We start from the raw sequence: 15279 nt of genomic DNA, 5'->3' as shown, positions 1-15279 counted from the left end.
GCCATAGTCAGCTCGGTTTGATTTTTCATTTAAAGGCTTCTGTTCCTTGTAAGAGTTGTTCTCTTTTTTTTTTTTTTTTTTCCTGAATATTTTTTTTTTCAAATCTGAACTATCGCTACACCTTCCACATCCAAACTATGTTGAAGCTTTTATTATTTCAATACTATGACAAAAAACACATTTCACACTAAAATAGTCACGCATCCACAGTGCACAAGCTTGCAGATCTAAAGTAGAATAAAAAAGAAAACAAAAGGAAAAAAAAAAAAAAAAAGAAAAAAATCCAAAACCCCAACAGAAGGAACATCTCTATACAATGGGCTGGTCTTCCCCTATACACCTCTGCCTTCCTTCTGCTCAAACCTCCTTTCTTTTCACCCCAAAATCTCGGTGTTACCCCGTGACTCTCAACGATAAATGCCACTGATAAGCTCCCCCTCCATAATGAGGGCGCACGCACCACGTCACCCCCTGACCCAGCTGCTAAAGACACGGCACCAGGACAAGTGAAGCACGGGGAGCCCTGGCGCTGATCTCCAAGCACTTGCTCTTGATTTCACAGTTTTGGTTCTGCGGAGCAGAGCTGGGTGACTCGGTACAAGCGAGGTGACAGGACGGTTCAGCTGGAAGGGACCCACAAGGGTCACCCAGCTGCCCAGGGAGCTGGCTTCGGGGGGGGGGGGGGGGGGGGGGGGGGGGGCTTGCGTGCTGCCAAGCACCCTTGTGCAAAAAGTCTCTGCTTTTCAGTCAGCTTTCTAGGGTCAAAGGAAACGGCACTTCCTGACGGACTAAGGAGGAATTGATGTAGTCAAACATCTGAGATGAGGGACCAGGCCAGCCCTACCTGTACAATCTCCCTTCTGCTTCTCAAAGCTCTGGGAGGGTTCCATGAAGGAAAGGGGGAGAATGTCCTAAAAAAGCAGAGATGATATTTCTCTTATGCAGTCAGGCCCAGGTCCAGCAAGGGACTTAAACTCTTACTAAATTTAAGTATAGAAGGACTCGCACCAGCAACTCTCCTGTTCCAAGTTAAGCACGTGTTTCTGTGGATTGCTGGATAAAGACCTTGGTTGGTGACAAGTGGTTTGAATACCCCCCCACCCACCCAAAAAACCCCAAACCAAACCCCAGCATCACTTTTCTTCTTACTCCAGTAAGAAATAATAATAATAATAATAATAATAATAACAATAATAATAACAATAATTAAGAAAAGATAAAGGGGAAACAACTACTGTAAACATCCATGTTTTAAAATGTCTCCCTTTGCAAAGCAAGCATGCTGCTAACCTAGTATCTATAGACTGTATTTACTTAAAAAAAAAAAAGGCAGCTATTTTACACATACATTTAAACACAACAAAAGTTAAAAAAAATATTTGTCAATTGTAAACACTGGAAAGAACAAAAGTTGGCAAAAATTAACATAAAATTTAAAGAAATATAGAGTCTGAATACTGCAAATTGAAATACATCCCCGAAGCTGCAATTTTGGCATTCTTCCTAAAACCCGATAATTAAACCCAAATAAATGTCTAACGTGGAGAACAGAATTCAGTCACAAAGAGCTCAAGACACTTTGCATACTGAACAAATACAAGGTGAACAGAAATTATAACTTATTTATGAGGCTTTACATATTTCAAACTCGATGAAAAGTATAAAAATAAATTGTGGACTTTGTTCATTAAGTACCAGCCGTACCAAGAGGTACAGTGGTTATATCTGCTATACTAACGAAGGAAAGAACAGGGTCTTTTCTTTTTTTTTTGTCTTTTTTTTTTTTTTTTTTTTAATGTCTAGGACTAGTTGATTTTGAGCTTCCCAACCACGCTGCAAATGGTATTTGCAATTTTGCTTATTTGAATATACACAGGGTCAGCTAAGCCCTGATTTGGTTACGGGTTTAACCCTGTTTTTAAAATGTATTACTTTTTAAAAGCAAGTGCACAACAAATAGAACCTTTCTAGAAATCTTTTTTTTAAAAAAAAAAAAGTAAAGAAAAGAGAAGAAAAGAAAAAGAGAGAGATTCCCCCCCGCCCCCCATTTATGCATTTTCTGTTTTGTTTGTTTTTTTTTAAAAAAAGGCAACAGACACTAGAGGAATGAGATGTGTGTTGTGTTTTGTGTTTTATATGCTTGGGTGAAGTTGTTCTGTCATTTGCTTTCATCTGTCGCTGATCATGCTTTGCTCTCATTTTCATTTGTTTGTGTGGCTTCATTGGGGACCGTCTTGACTTCTGCTGGAGGTGTCTTAGCTCCCGTTGCTTGCACTTCAGATTTGTCTTCTACTGGGATTTTCCTGAAGAAGAATCACCAAAACGGCACAGTTTAGAGTCAGAAAAATACAGACTGTCTATTGCTGATTTAGTGATAAGGAAAGAATGCGATTCTGGAAACGAGCAAACATTTGCCTTGCTAGAGAGAGCAAAATGAGTATTTCCAGATGCAGAACTAAGTAAAACCAAGCTCACCCCCCGCCCCAGCTGCTTTGGCTCTAGTGAAGCCTTTTTTTCGTTTTCCTCCCGCCCTGAGTTAACACACTAGCAGGACGAGGTCGCAGGCTGCAGCAGAGGTGCAAGGCATGTTGCAGTGTGCAAAAAGGAGCAGAAGGGAAAACTCACACAGTTGCAAAGGAGTTTGATTTTACCATCACTCACTTATGCCACCCAAACGTCCTCCCATTTTAGCAGAAAATCTTTTTGCCTACAGGAAGTCAGTCCCGGAACTTCCCAGCACATTGCAGGAAAGAAAACATGGAAGCAGTGAATTTTGCCAAACACATTATCGTGGGCACATCTCCACAGGCTACAGCTCAGGTTCATCAGCCTGCCTTCTGACACCTTCCTGAAGGGGCAGAGAAGTCTGTTTGTCCAACACTTCATAGCCATGACAAGTGCCACACCAGGCGGATCTGGTGGCCACCCTGAAGTGCTCGTTCCAGCCCATTAGCCACAAAGTCAGTCTGAGAGGACTGCCATCGGAACCCACCCTGACGAGCAGGGGAGAGGAATCTAAGCTGTGGTACCGAGTTGTGCCAAGGGAAGCAGATGAGCAGGAAGGTAGAAGGAGGTGGCTGGATCAGCAGAAAGAGCACAGCTCTGCATCCCACCACACCACAAATTCATTTACACCACAGACGAAACTGCATTAATTCAGTTGAGATGTTTCCTTACTGTGGGCAAACCGTTTCCTACCTCCTTTCAGCTCGGTACCAGATCACGATCCTCTACTCTGCCTCTCTGTAGCACCCAGCACCACCCTGCAGCAGCTGTGGGTATACTGAACTGAAGCCAAAATGGATTTCTCTGCTTGGGAGCGGCTCAGCTGCACCCATCAAAGCTGCCTGGTTCCCCCCAACCCTGGTGCATCTGCTCGCCGCCACCCAGGCTTTCCAGAAGGGCCAGATGCTCCGCAGCTGTGTGGGGCATAACGCAGGAATGTCTCCTGCCTTAGGGGAGGACGACGGGAGCACAGCAGGGAGGTAGGAAGATGAGAGCCGTAAGATGTAAAGGGACCTGAATAACAAAGTAAACCAGCATGGGTTTTTACTCAGATGTGGAAAAGAGCCAGGTTCCTGGTCCTACAGTGTCTGACTGACACTTCTTTGAGCGCTAACACACACTGCAATTGCAGCGTCAAAGCCAACGATCAAGGCCAGGGCTTTATTTTGGATACAAATACAAAACTTCCAGAATGAGGTCATTTTCCTGGAGATGTGAAGATGGAAAAAGTTCTGACCAGACCTGTGACTTAGGGTATGTCTCCAGCGTGGCTGCCGTAACATAGCCTGGATTTACCTGAGCGAGCTGTGAACCTAGAACAGCCAGCTGGGCTCCTGGCAGCGATCTAGCTGACAGTGCAGAGCCCAGCGTCCTCCACACGCTTTCCTTTGCAAAGCTAAAGATACAGCCTGAACTCAGTCTTTTGGTTTTGGGAGCTGCTCCCACCGCAAATCTGAGCTGTCTCTGCAGGACTCTTTCTCGTGATAAAGCGCAGACCCTGCTCAGGCAGGAAAGATGAGATATTCCTATTTCATCCTGCTCTATCCACACATGGTGTCCAAATAGGAAGCCAGAAAGAACAGGGACCTTAGGGACTTGTCCCCTCAAGGGTGGTTTATCCATTTCCAGTCAGCATTTCCCAGGCTTCTGTGCTCATGGCTCTGTCAGCAACTGCCATCCAAACCGACACAGCAAGAGTGTTCTTGTCCAACATCTGCACAACAGCTGCACACCCTCCCCCCAGTTACCAGGTGAGGACTTCGTGCTGTTTTCACTCTCCAGTTACAGTGTCTCCTGCCAAACACAAGGTGCAGACTTGTCTCAGCTGAGGAAAGTGGCTCCTGTCCAGGTGGCATAAGGCTCCAAAGGACCCCTAGGGCTGTCCTGCCTAGGGGCATGTTGCTCCTCTCGGAATAGATCAGCTGGGTAACGAGGAGACCCGGTACAGTGGACAGAGACTCATCTCTAATATACCATCCCAACACACCGGCAAGTTATCCTGACCCAAGTGTGCTGACTGCTCTCCCTCTCTCAGACAGCATCACATTGCCTTATCCTTTTGCCAGGACAAATCCAGAGGTATGATGCTTTTACAGTGTCTCATGGCGCCAACTTCTGCCCCCCCCTTACACTGAAATCAATTCTGAAGGGCTCCACTGATCTGTTAGGAAACTGAACCTGGGTGGCTGTGCTCACTGAACCGCAGGAGCTCAGTGTCTCCGAGGAGAGCACTCCCTTTGCACCGAACTGAACTGCTTCTCATCTTGTTCATCAAAGAATAACCTACGATAGACCAAGCTGCACAGAACTCTAAAGAATAACGTATTTATGATAAATTCCTGGGTTTGTCTTTCCTCTGCTTCCCCGGCACAGCCTATTCCTGCTCTCCTCCTGGACCTTCAAAGCCAAGCCCTGTTTAGCTGGTTCACAGGTGAGTTAGTTTGCTAAGGAAACAATGAGATTAGTTAGGAGAACACCCAACAAGAACACAGCACAAGCACCAGTGCACAAGAGACATAGCACACAACCAACAGAAGATTAAAGGCAGCCATACTCGGTCTTTGCAGGTGCAGCAGGTACAGAGCTGTCTGCAGTGGAAGAAGCAAGCTCGCGAGCTTGCCCGCTAGTCACACTGGCAGGAGTGGTAGTGCCAAGAGCTGCAAAAACATCCTTTGCAAGATCAATGTCTGGTGTCTTGAAGGTCCCTTCGTCCATTTTAAAGTCCTCATTCTGGGAGGGGTTTGTGGTGCTGCCTGAAGCAGCCTCACTCTTCACATTGCTTGGGTTCTTGGTTGTCTCTGTTGGGCTCTTCACTGTGCTGGGCTGCACAGGCTCCTTTTCAGGGCTCTTGGTGCTGGAGACCTCCTGCTTGGGCTCTGACGGAGCTGGAGGACTAGTGAGGTTTGCAGGGCTTGGGGCAGCCGGCTTGTTACCAGCTGCCACTTTGGAGGTCTCGGCCACGTTAGCAACAGCGCTGGGGCTGAGCACTGCACCTTGGTTGGACAGGACACTTGAAGACAAATTATTAGTAGCTGGAGCAGAGCTTGGGGTATCGCTGAGATCAACAAGGGGGGCCACTTTGGGGGTGGAGGAGGGTGGTGGTGAAGAGACTGAGGTGGCTGCCCCTTTGGCTGGAGTAGCCTGGCCAGGTGACATGGCGTTTGAGTCAGGAATGGCCGTGGCTGGCAGGGCAATACTGGAGGTCAGCGTGGTGGTCTCGCTGGTGGGGCTGTTCTGAGCAGTGGCAAAGGTTTCAGTGATAGTGTCAGAGTTAGTGGTGCCCGTAGTTACAGAAGGCAGCATGTCCTCAACAGTGGCTGCGGTATCGGCAGGGTGCCTGTGAAGAGGACAGGAGTAGAAGAGAAATAGAGACAATGAAGCCCGTAAATGACAGCAGCGGAAAGGGGAGCAGAGTGTGACTCGGGAGGCAGGTAGGTGGTGCAGGAGCAGCATGGCACATCCATACAACACACACAGAACACGGAGAGGTACTCAGAGGAGCAGAAACCTTTCAGAGATCAAACATGCAAAGGGTAGCAAGGGCTGGCTGGGATGACTGAAGAATAACGAGGAAGAGAAAAAGAGCAAAGAGAACATGACCTTCAGGAATGGCTTGTTCACACGCAGCTTTTGGTTCAAGTCTTAGCCAAACGCCACCCCGCCAACTTACAGAGACTTTTCTCTTTTAGCCTAACTTTCCTCTCAGCCTCTTCCACCCAACCCCACAAGGAAGCTTTGTACCAGTTCCCTGAGCTGGCAGCCCTGTGCCCTCCGTCACCACGCCACAAGGTCCCAGGGTAGGACCCCTGAATCCAGTCCCTCATCTTGGCCCTGTCCTTTTGCCTGCAAGCCTAAGACCTTCATCAAACTGCACAGAATGTAATTATTTTTCTCACACGTACATGTAATGCATATATATATATATATATACACATACATACATGCAGCTTTGAGGTGATGTTTTCTGCCCTTTTGACCAGATTCCAGCCTGTTGTGTCAGCTGGAGTAAGGTTTGCTTTAGGACAATGCCTGACAGTGTAACTACGCTTTAGCAGCCATGATGTAGCACTGCTTGCCTTAACAAGTACACGGATGCAAGGCTGGAGACACAAACGGTTTATTCCATGAGAAGCCAGTGTGCCTGAGGACACCACCTCAGGCTCATGGGCACAGAGAAAGCCTTCGTAGAGGCAACTGAGGTAAAACTCTGGCAAGACTAGACAAGAAAACCAGGACAATATAAATCCCAGCTATTCCTCACTGTTGTGCATCTGCATTTCCAGTGCTGCTTGTGGGCGTAGCCTCCTTTCTCCCCCCACCTCACAGGTTTCCAGCAGAGCCATTTTACCAGTGGGCCCAACGGCTAACCTAATCAATGGAGGCGAGCAGCATGCGGGTAGGAGAGCCCGACCACCTCACCACCGGGATGACTCTGCTGAAGGACAAGAACCCAACTTGTGCCATCAATCCCAAGCCTGACCCAAATATTAACCAGCATTTCAGCAGCTTCCTGAAGTGAATTTCTTCCATTATTACTCCAGAAGCTATGGAGAAGTACTCAGAGGACGCTAGAACTCCAACAGTCTAGGAAAAAGCTTAATGCAGACAGTGGGCAATACTTAAACCTGCCAATCCCACCTGTTTCTCCAGTATCAACAAAGCTGGTAGGTAGCTCTCAGCCCTTTCACAGAATAACCCAGACTTGCCCTGTCTCTGCCATATCCAGAGTGTAGCTACTCTGCTGCTACGCGCAGAGAGGACTGCTTTCACCATGGGGCATCCGAGCGCTCCTCCAGCATTGCTAGGGCAGAGCTCAAGCAGCAGCCGGTGCTCGCTGGTGGCTGCTTTTGCGCTGGATCCTTTGCAGTGAACCTGGACAGGTGCCTGATCTACACGCTGGATGGGACTGGCAAGGACAGGCCTTTCAAGAAACATCGCTTTACTCCCCGTTCCCTTCCAGGGCTGGAAACAGGAGTCATTGAATCTTGAGGAAAAGAGGAGGCATTTCCCCCCTGGGAAGTCGCAAATGGAACACGGAGATGTTACCTTTCTTCCTCTCTTCCTGCCCTAAGTCATGGGCGTGAGAGATCAGGGGTTAACACAACTGAGGGCAACGTTCTGACCCTGTGCTAAGATTGACTAATGCCAACATACTCTGGCTCTGTCAGTGGGGTGGTCTCATTGGGCTCTGTGTGTTTTCCCCCATCGTGGTTGGGGGTCCGCTCCTCTTCAGTCCGCACCTCCACAATAGGCTCCTTGGACTCGTCCTTCCTGTAACAAAGGAATCACATGCAGATTGGTTCCCCTTCACACCCGGCAGCCGCCTGCAAGGACGTGCTGCAAACGTCAACAGTGAACGACAGAAACAGACGGGCCTAAGCAGTGTATTACTTTTTTTTTTGTCACTTCCCCTTCCAGTTATTACCAGACCACCATGATGTTGAGCACTTGGGGCAGTCATTTGAAGGCTACTAACAGGAACAGGACAAAAACAGAAGAAGAAAGAGCTGGAGAAACCCCTTCCTGGAAATACAAAGCAGAACCAGCATGGCCCAGGATCCTTCAGTGCCCTCCCATCAGATGAGGAACCCAGAACTCCCTAAAACAGTTTCTTTTCCGCAGTTGCTGAGAGGACACACTGCTCAGCAGAAGGAGCAATATAAGCAATGACAATACTCACGAGAAGGCGGCTTTGCCTTCCTCCATGTCTTTGCCTTTGGCTCCTGGGCCGGATTTGCCGCATAAGTTGACAGCAATGCACATCAGCAAGCCACACTTGTTCAGGAAGTAGCAGGTGACGTCCACAGCCACCAGGAGCAGCACGAAGATAACGATGAGAATGCCTACGATGGCAGCAGTCCCCAGGCCTGATGTAGGGCTAGTGCTGGCTTTAGAGACCAAAAAGAGAAGAAAAGAAAGCATTGTAGTTAAAAAGTGAGTCAGGGCTAGTTATGGCTCAACTTTGGCTACGCTTAGGTCACATGGGAAACTTCCAGAATGTACACCCTCTCTCTAGCAGCCTTGTGTTATAACCAGTACTTTATCCTCAAGACGTGCAGGACCATCTACCTGAAAAGACAGATTCACTTGCACGGGCTTTTCCCCTCCCTGTTGGGCTAAGGCCTGGAAAGCAGGCCACAGAGACCTCTCCTACCATAACATACGCCTAGCTGGAAGGCGGAAGGGCTCCTCTTGCCTTCCACCACTTCCTCAAGATGAAGGCTGCCTCTAGGGTCCAGAGTGACCTCGGCACTGCCAGCCTGGCACCAAGGACAAGTGTAAGCGAAGCCTGGACTCTGAGGCTTGACTCGCCCTGGTGGGACACAGAATTCCCGGTGATACCTGCGGGGCCTCAGCAGTGATTAGCCCTTTATTTGGTGAAAACAACAGGAGGAATGAAGCCCCTTCCTGTCGCTCAGTGAGACCCAGCTATCTGGAGCTGAGAGCGGTAAAGCCTTTCACCTCATCCAGGGACAGCTGGGCTCGCTGGGGAATGCTCTGCGAGCGCCTGGGCTCAGGTACAGCCAACAACCCAAGTAGCCTTCTGAGGAGGCAGGTGGTAGAGATAAGCAGACTGTCACACTGTTGACATCGTTTTGGTCACAGCAGCTGCCCTTGCCACCACACCCCATCGCCACCACGTTTCCCCAGCTATAGAACAGAAAAAAATACCTTGCCTTTTCCAGTAGACAAGAGGACAGCAGGTGAGAGGTGGTGATGGAGACCTAGAAAATGCACGGGGTTGCCCATACAGCACTAACTTCAGGGGAAGTGCCTTTAACTTTCTACCTGCTTGTAAAATGCTGAGCACTTGCTTAGAAACGGGGAGTGGACAAACACATCAGTTAGGCCTGTCAGAGCCTTTGATCATCACAAAACCAGCCGGCACAGCTTTGAAGGTTGCCAGCAGCAGCTTCCCAGCCTCTTATTATCATACCCTGCACACAAACTACTTTTTGTTCCCCTTGTTGTGTTCAGAGTAATTCTTCCCAAGCTGCTGATCTGCGGCCAGAGCATTCAGCTGATGGTTCATACAGTTCAGCTCCTATTTAGAAGTACCAAACTACTCAAAACCTGCTCGCTAGTCTCAGCTGCCACACAATCCGCCTCTCGCTACGGGACTGGGCACGCAAAGGCCTGTGTGTGCACCTGACAGAGGTGTGTAGTGATGTTCACTGAGCCAGCTGAACAACAGCAGCATATCTGTCATTGTCTGTAAGAGTATTTTTGTTTTTTCTTTCAATTAAGATGCAATTCCCTTCATTTCTGCTGCATTCTGTTAGTGCTGGATGTCACAACCCCCGAACGCTTTGAGTATTTTCGTTGCAGAAAAGCCCAGCAAAGCACCTTTTTCCCCCAGCCCGACCTATACTGCCTTTGACAGGTGAAGAGATCATTTCCAGGGCTTGCAGCCAGAGCGCCATACCCTCTGCCACACATTTTATTACTTGAAAACAGGAGACGGAACATCTTTAGCATCTTTTAGAGTGTTGTTTCATTTTGTGACCCTGATGTGTATTAAGGAGTCCAGACTCCAACAGGAAAGTTTCTTTCTGAATTTGACTGTATGTAGAAGTCACTCTGAGGCACCCGACTGACACCTGTATCACAAGTCCATTAAATGCTCAGCAGAACATTTGTGCCAGCACCCTGGAGCAAGCTACATAATTAAACGAATTAATCACCCTCGGATGCATGCAGGGAGTGAGGAGGCCACGTATTTTCCCTCTTCTAATGCATTCAGGATTCTGGCATGAATTATTCAGTAATTAACATGTTCCTGTTCACAGCAGCTCCTGGAGAAAAAGCTAAAGATGCGTCAAACTTTTTTTTCTCATCTACATCACCTTTCTGGAAACGAGCTCCTCGGCAGGCTGCTAAAGGTGCATTATGGAAGGCATTACAGGGAGGATGACAGGTTCCTTGTCGTGCCTTCACAATATACCTCATCTCAGTCATCAGAGCTGGAGTGAGACGAAGTATTTGGTCCTAGGACAGATGGAATTTTCCCATGTGCCAGACAACATCTTCTGGAAAATTCCATTCAAATGAGAGTCCTACTCTTTGCTTCCTCTCCCCACCAGCTTTTACAAGACCCGTCAGTATCAACTACAAGCCCCTTAAGGTCAGGAATTACCTGTGGCACAAACCACATCTACAACCTTACACACTGCCCACTCCTGGGCTGTGAACCGCTGCGTGTGACCCACGTGAACTGCAGGAAGAACAACTGCAACAACTGCAACAAACTGCAGCCCCTCAGGACAAGGACAGCTGCTGCCCTGTGGCACGGCCAAAACTTCCGTGTCCTCAGCAGGCAGCACAGAGCCGCCGTCTGCGAGTGCCTTAAGTGTTTACACACGGTATCGGACTTGGGCAAGCTGCTTTACATGAATAGTAAGGAAAGAACTAATTCCTTCCCTGTGCAGGAATCAGTTCGCTGTGCCATTGGAGAGCAAAAGGTTCAGGCATTCCCACGGGATCCTGGGCCAGCCTGTTACCATTTCACTTCTGGCAATCCCAAGGCACGTGTATAAGCAGGGATACAAGGAGCTGGAAATGAAAGAATCCCTCTGTCTTTGGCATCGGTATGACTAATGTGGGAAAGCTATTCAGAAAATACGCTGAGGAAGGAGACGATTCAGGGAAATATCACAATCATGGCTGAAGAATTAAAAAAAACCCCAAACTTGGAAACTCAGTCAATGTAACTTCAAATAAGACGTGCAGGGATGAATTAGGTGATTGTAGCCCTATATGAAGCAGAATAGTATGTATAATAAAGGCACTTTATTTGAGCAAAGATACAACACGATTCAAAAGCTGGAAGCAGAAGGTGGATGAGCACAGGAATAAAGTATGAAATTTTAACAGAAATCCCCAAGTCAGAGCAGAGTGTTGTATCTTTCTCCATCAAACTTGGTTGAATAGAAAACCGCGTTACTTTCTAAACATGGATTTTAGGCAGATTATTTAGCACTACTGCAGAAAAGCCTGTCTGAATACTCACCTCTTTCTACTTAGGATTAGTACCAGAAAGCAAAAATGGAAGAAAAATATGGTTCCTGTTCCAAGCAACATTTGCCATTCCACTGACAATGAAGTGGCGGATTCTCACGTGTTTGTGTGTGCGTGTGTCTACATTTCTGTGACTAGTGCTTGGGAAGCAGAGTATTAGTTCTCTGATAGCCCTTGGCAAGCACTAGGATCCAGTGGGACAACAGACACTCTGCAAAAAAACCCCCAGCAATTACCAGGCCCTCCCAAACCAACTGATCTTGCTAGTGGCAACATGTACGATGGAGAAGGTGCCAGGCTTCTGCTCAAAGGCCCAGTGAGGGCTCTATGACTCCATCTACAGCAGGCTGTCTTAAATTTTGCTTCCATTAGCTTCTTGTGAGGCCCTGAAAACACAAACTTAACATGAACAGAAGTCTAAATGCTCACAGACAGAAAGCAGACAGCTCTTGCAGGTATCCCAGGTTTTATGAAACTTGTCCAAACCCCAGGCATGTTATCAGATAACCTGCAAGGCTATTTTCACATGAAAGGTTAGCAAAGATCAGATATAGTAGAGAGAAAAGATGGTTTTATGACTAGAACAACAGGTTAAGATGTTCCAACCTACCACTGATTTTCTCTGTGACCCTAAGCACCCCTGAAACAGCAAAGCTTCAGCCACTGCGACTGCCAGAGATCCGCTGGAGCCAATATAACCAACAGCTCGTAGCAAAGATGTGCCCCACTACCCTTCCGCTGTGCCTCAGGGTCCCATCTTTTCTGTTTAGGAAGCAGGGACATAAACTATTGAGAAAACTACACTAGGAGGGCTCCTATATACCTACAAAATAATTCTGAGTTTCCTCACAAGTCCGTTTGGTTTAATTAGCGTGAAGATACAGTTCTAACCCCGACTGCTGTGGTCTTGCAGCCACAGAAAGTGACCCGCAGCTGATGCACAGCACGGCACAGAGCACCCAAGTTACACTGGGATTCTGTGCTGTCCATGACACCAAGCACTACTGTCCCCACAGAGCCAACTTCTGCTATGACAAATACAAAAGAACTCTTTTCTCTCTAGACACCCAAAGGAGAGCTACTGAACAGGTACAAGCCACCTCTCCTTTCTCCCTCCCTTCCAAAACATCATCCTTCCCGCTCGGGCCCTCTACCCCAGGGAACACGAGCAGCTATGCCAGGAAAGGCTGCCAGGAAGAAGAGTACGGAGTTGGGGAGAATAAGAGCAAATCTGCAGAGGAATGCCCTTGGTTTTGTGCTGTTCTCAGATCTTATGTTTCTGGCCGTGAAACTGTAATGGCCTGCAATGTTTTCTTTTTTCTAGGCTACTAAGAAAGCCCTGCAATTTTCAGTAACTTCCAAATCTCTTCCACTAGTTCTGGCTTTATAAATTCTAATTCGTAACATGAATTGATATTCCAAATCTTTCAGAGACGAGCAATAAGGAAGAATAATATAAGAATTGTTAAAGACCCCGTGAACTTTGAGACTGTTGGTGCTGCATTTCTCTTTTCTGTATGTATTTTGTAAAGGCATTCTGCTGTTGCTATAAAATGCAGGAAGCATGTAGTATATTACTCAGTTTCACAGACTGGCACATTTGATTGAATTGAATTGATCTACAAACACTTCAAGAACTATTCACTCCATCCTAAAGCTAAATTCATGTTGTATTTAATCAAACTAATATTTAGACACTTAATATCCATAACAAGTTTGCTGGTGCCTAAACCAGTTCAGTGCACAAAAGAAGGGTGTAAATGAACCGTCAGGATGCTGAGCACCAGCTGCTACCACCGTGCCTGTGAGAGTACACAAGTGTCACCCAGTGAGTGCTCCCGTGCAAAGAGGTGGTGGACATCTCTGACCTGATCCAGAGCACATCCAACCTGATGAGACGCTTGCTGCCGAGTCCCTTTTGCTAGTCTCAGGACTGAGAGGAATAATACTTCCACAAATTAAATAAGGAAACAAAAAATGTTCAAACATTTGAGGTCTTAATTCTAAAGAAGTGAAGAATTTATTCACTACAGATTATTTTTTCAATGGAAAATGAGCTTCCTGCAAGACTGACCTTTGTAATCACCCTTACGTTACAGTGTAAAATGAAATGACCCATCAGTTTTACTTCCTGCAACTCCGTACAGATATCTGCCCTGCCAAAGGGAGCAGAACTACTCAGATGCATCTTCCTGGGGTGGGTGTCTCAGAGCATGCAGAGAATGTTCAGGCACAGGCAGACAAAGAGACAAAAAAGGGATGGAGAGAAGCAGATATTATTCCAGGCATCTTAAAGGTCCTACAGTATTTGGCAGAAGAGAGGAGAACAAACAAAACAAAAATTCATGTCATGCATCAGAAGGAAAAAACCCCAAACAACCTAGGAGAAAAGCTGTTTGTTCTCAGTGGATGCTACAGCTGTACTTTGTAAAGACTCACAAGTATCCTTTAAACAAGGGGTGCCACGTTTTACAGACCTCGTTCTCTCAGACACTCCGCACAATTTGTAGCGGGGAAAAGCAGCATGCAAGCAACCCTCTATTCCAAGTGCAACAGCTTCTGTTCCCCCACAGATTTAGGCTTGCTTTCAACTTAGCTGCTAGGTAGCAGAAATACACAGCAGCCTGTGGAGCATTTCTTCCAAGACAAGAGGGCGATGGATGTTTCCCAAACCCACTATTGATCTCCTTTCAGATTGCCACCAACACCGCGTGGCTTCAAGCTGTTACCTTCCTGTGACTGACTCCCTTTCCAACGATGAAAAGGGGAATATGAGCATGCAAAAAAGTAAAAAACTATAAGCAAAGAGTCACACAAAGATCCTCATTTCAGGAGTAAACCAGACTGTAAATCTGAACAGCTGATCTGCAATCTGACCACTGGCACTGCTGCCCCTCTTGTACGCTACTGCCTGCATGCACACACTGGCTGCTTGTGCCACTCCACCAGCTTCCAGAGTCAGGAGAGCTTCAAAAACTTTTTATCTAGCAGAAACTAGGAGGTGTGAACAATTGCACCTGATCCTGGTGGAGCAGAACATTATCAAGCAAGGCCCTCCTGGAAAATGAAGGCAGCCATAGTAATGGCTTTGAAATCTTTGAAAAATGTGTAAAGACATTTTTTTGAAAATCTTTGAAAATATGTAAAGACAACAAACTCGGAACAGGGCTGCTGGAATCCCACGGGACATGTGAGATCCTGCAGGGCCCTGCGGTTCATCACACACACGGGAAGATCTTTTCTAAGGGTCAGTGTTCCAGCCCTCCAGTAGGTGTGACTCGTTCACACGGAGCGTGTGCTTGCAAGGTTGCGTGTATGTGCTGAAAATCTGAGCGTCTGAACTACTCCTGGTTCCAGATCTGAACCTAGGTCCCACCTCTGAGCATAGAAAAAAGAGAGCTGGCTTTTCTGCAAACTTCTTAAAATTGTATTTTATTTACATCAAGAATAAGGCCTGGGACCTTGTCCAGCATTGACTGTCAGACCTCAAGGACCTGACATTTATCTAGTATCTGACATGTTACGAATCCACATCAACTGGTGGTAAAAATATCAGTTATGCTCCTTATGTTTACAAACACACAGACAGAGGCTCTTTTTGCATATATTCCATGTTGACTGGATTCCTGTTTGCCATTATGGGATTCACTTCAATTAACTAGCCTTGTAAATGACCTCCCATCTACGTGCCTGGGCTTCTCCTAGCCCCACGCTCAGGCAAAGCATGGTGCATCTCCACCGCCTGAAGGCACCTCT

The 15279-nt window shown here is 47.1% G+C and overlaps 1 protein-coding gene across 5 annotated transcripts in view; it reads right to left on the bottom strand.

Moving 5' to 3' along the window:
- Positions 1–55: 55 nt before the first annotated feature.
- The window catches only part of NCAM1 (neural cell adhesion molecule 1), a 150657-nt gene continuing 135433 nt past the window's right edge, over positions 56–15279 (bottom strand). For 3 of the 5 annotated variants that reach the window (XM_055819349.1, XM_055819351.1, XM_055819352.1), the window contains 3 exons: positions 8186–8393; positions 7660–7776; positions 56–2303 (listed from right to left, as the gene is read on the bottom strand). In XM_055819349.1, the coding sequence (XP_055675324.1) occupies positions 2183–2303; positions 7660–7776; positions 8186–8393 (446 nt within the window). In that variant the 3' untranslated portion in view covers positions 56–2182. Of the gene's footprint in view, positions 2304–5059; positions 5843–7659; positions 7777–8185; positions 8394–15279 lie in introns of all 5 variants that reach the window. The other 2 variants (XM_055819348.1, XM_027790350.2) reach the window with 1 other exon arrangement.

The sequence above is a fragment of the Falco peregrinus genome, chromosome 15 (genome assembly GCF_023634155.1).
Source record: "Falco peregrinus isolate bFalPer1 chromosome 15, bFalPer1.pri, whole genome shotgun sequence".
In the NCBI taxonomy this organism is placed as follows: Eukaryota; Metazoa; Chordata; class Aves; order Falconiformes; family Falconidae; genus Falco; species Falco peregrinus.
This window is presented reverse-complemented; position numbering and strand designations above follow the sequence as displayed.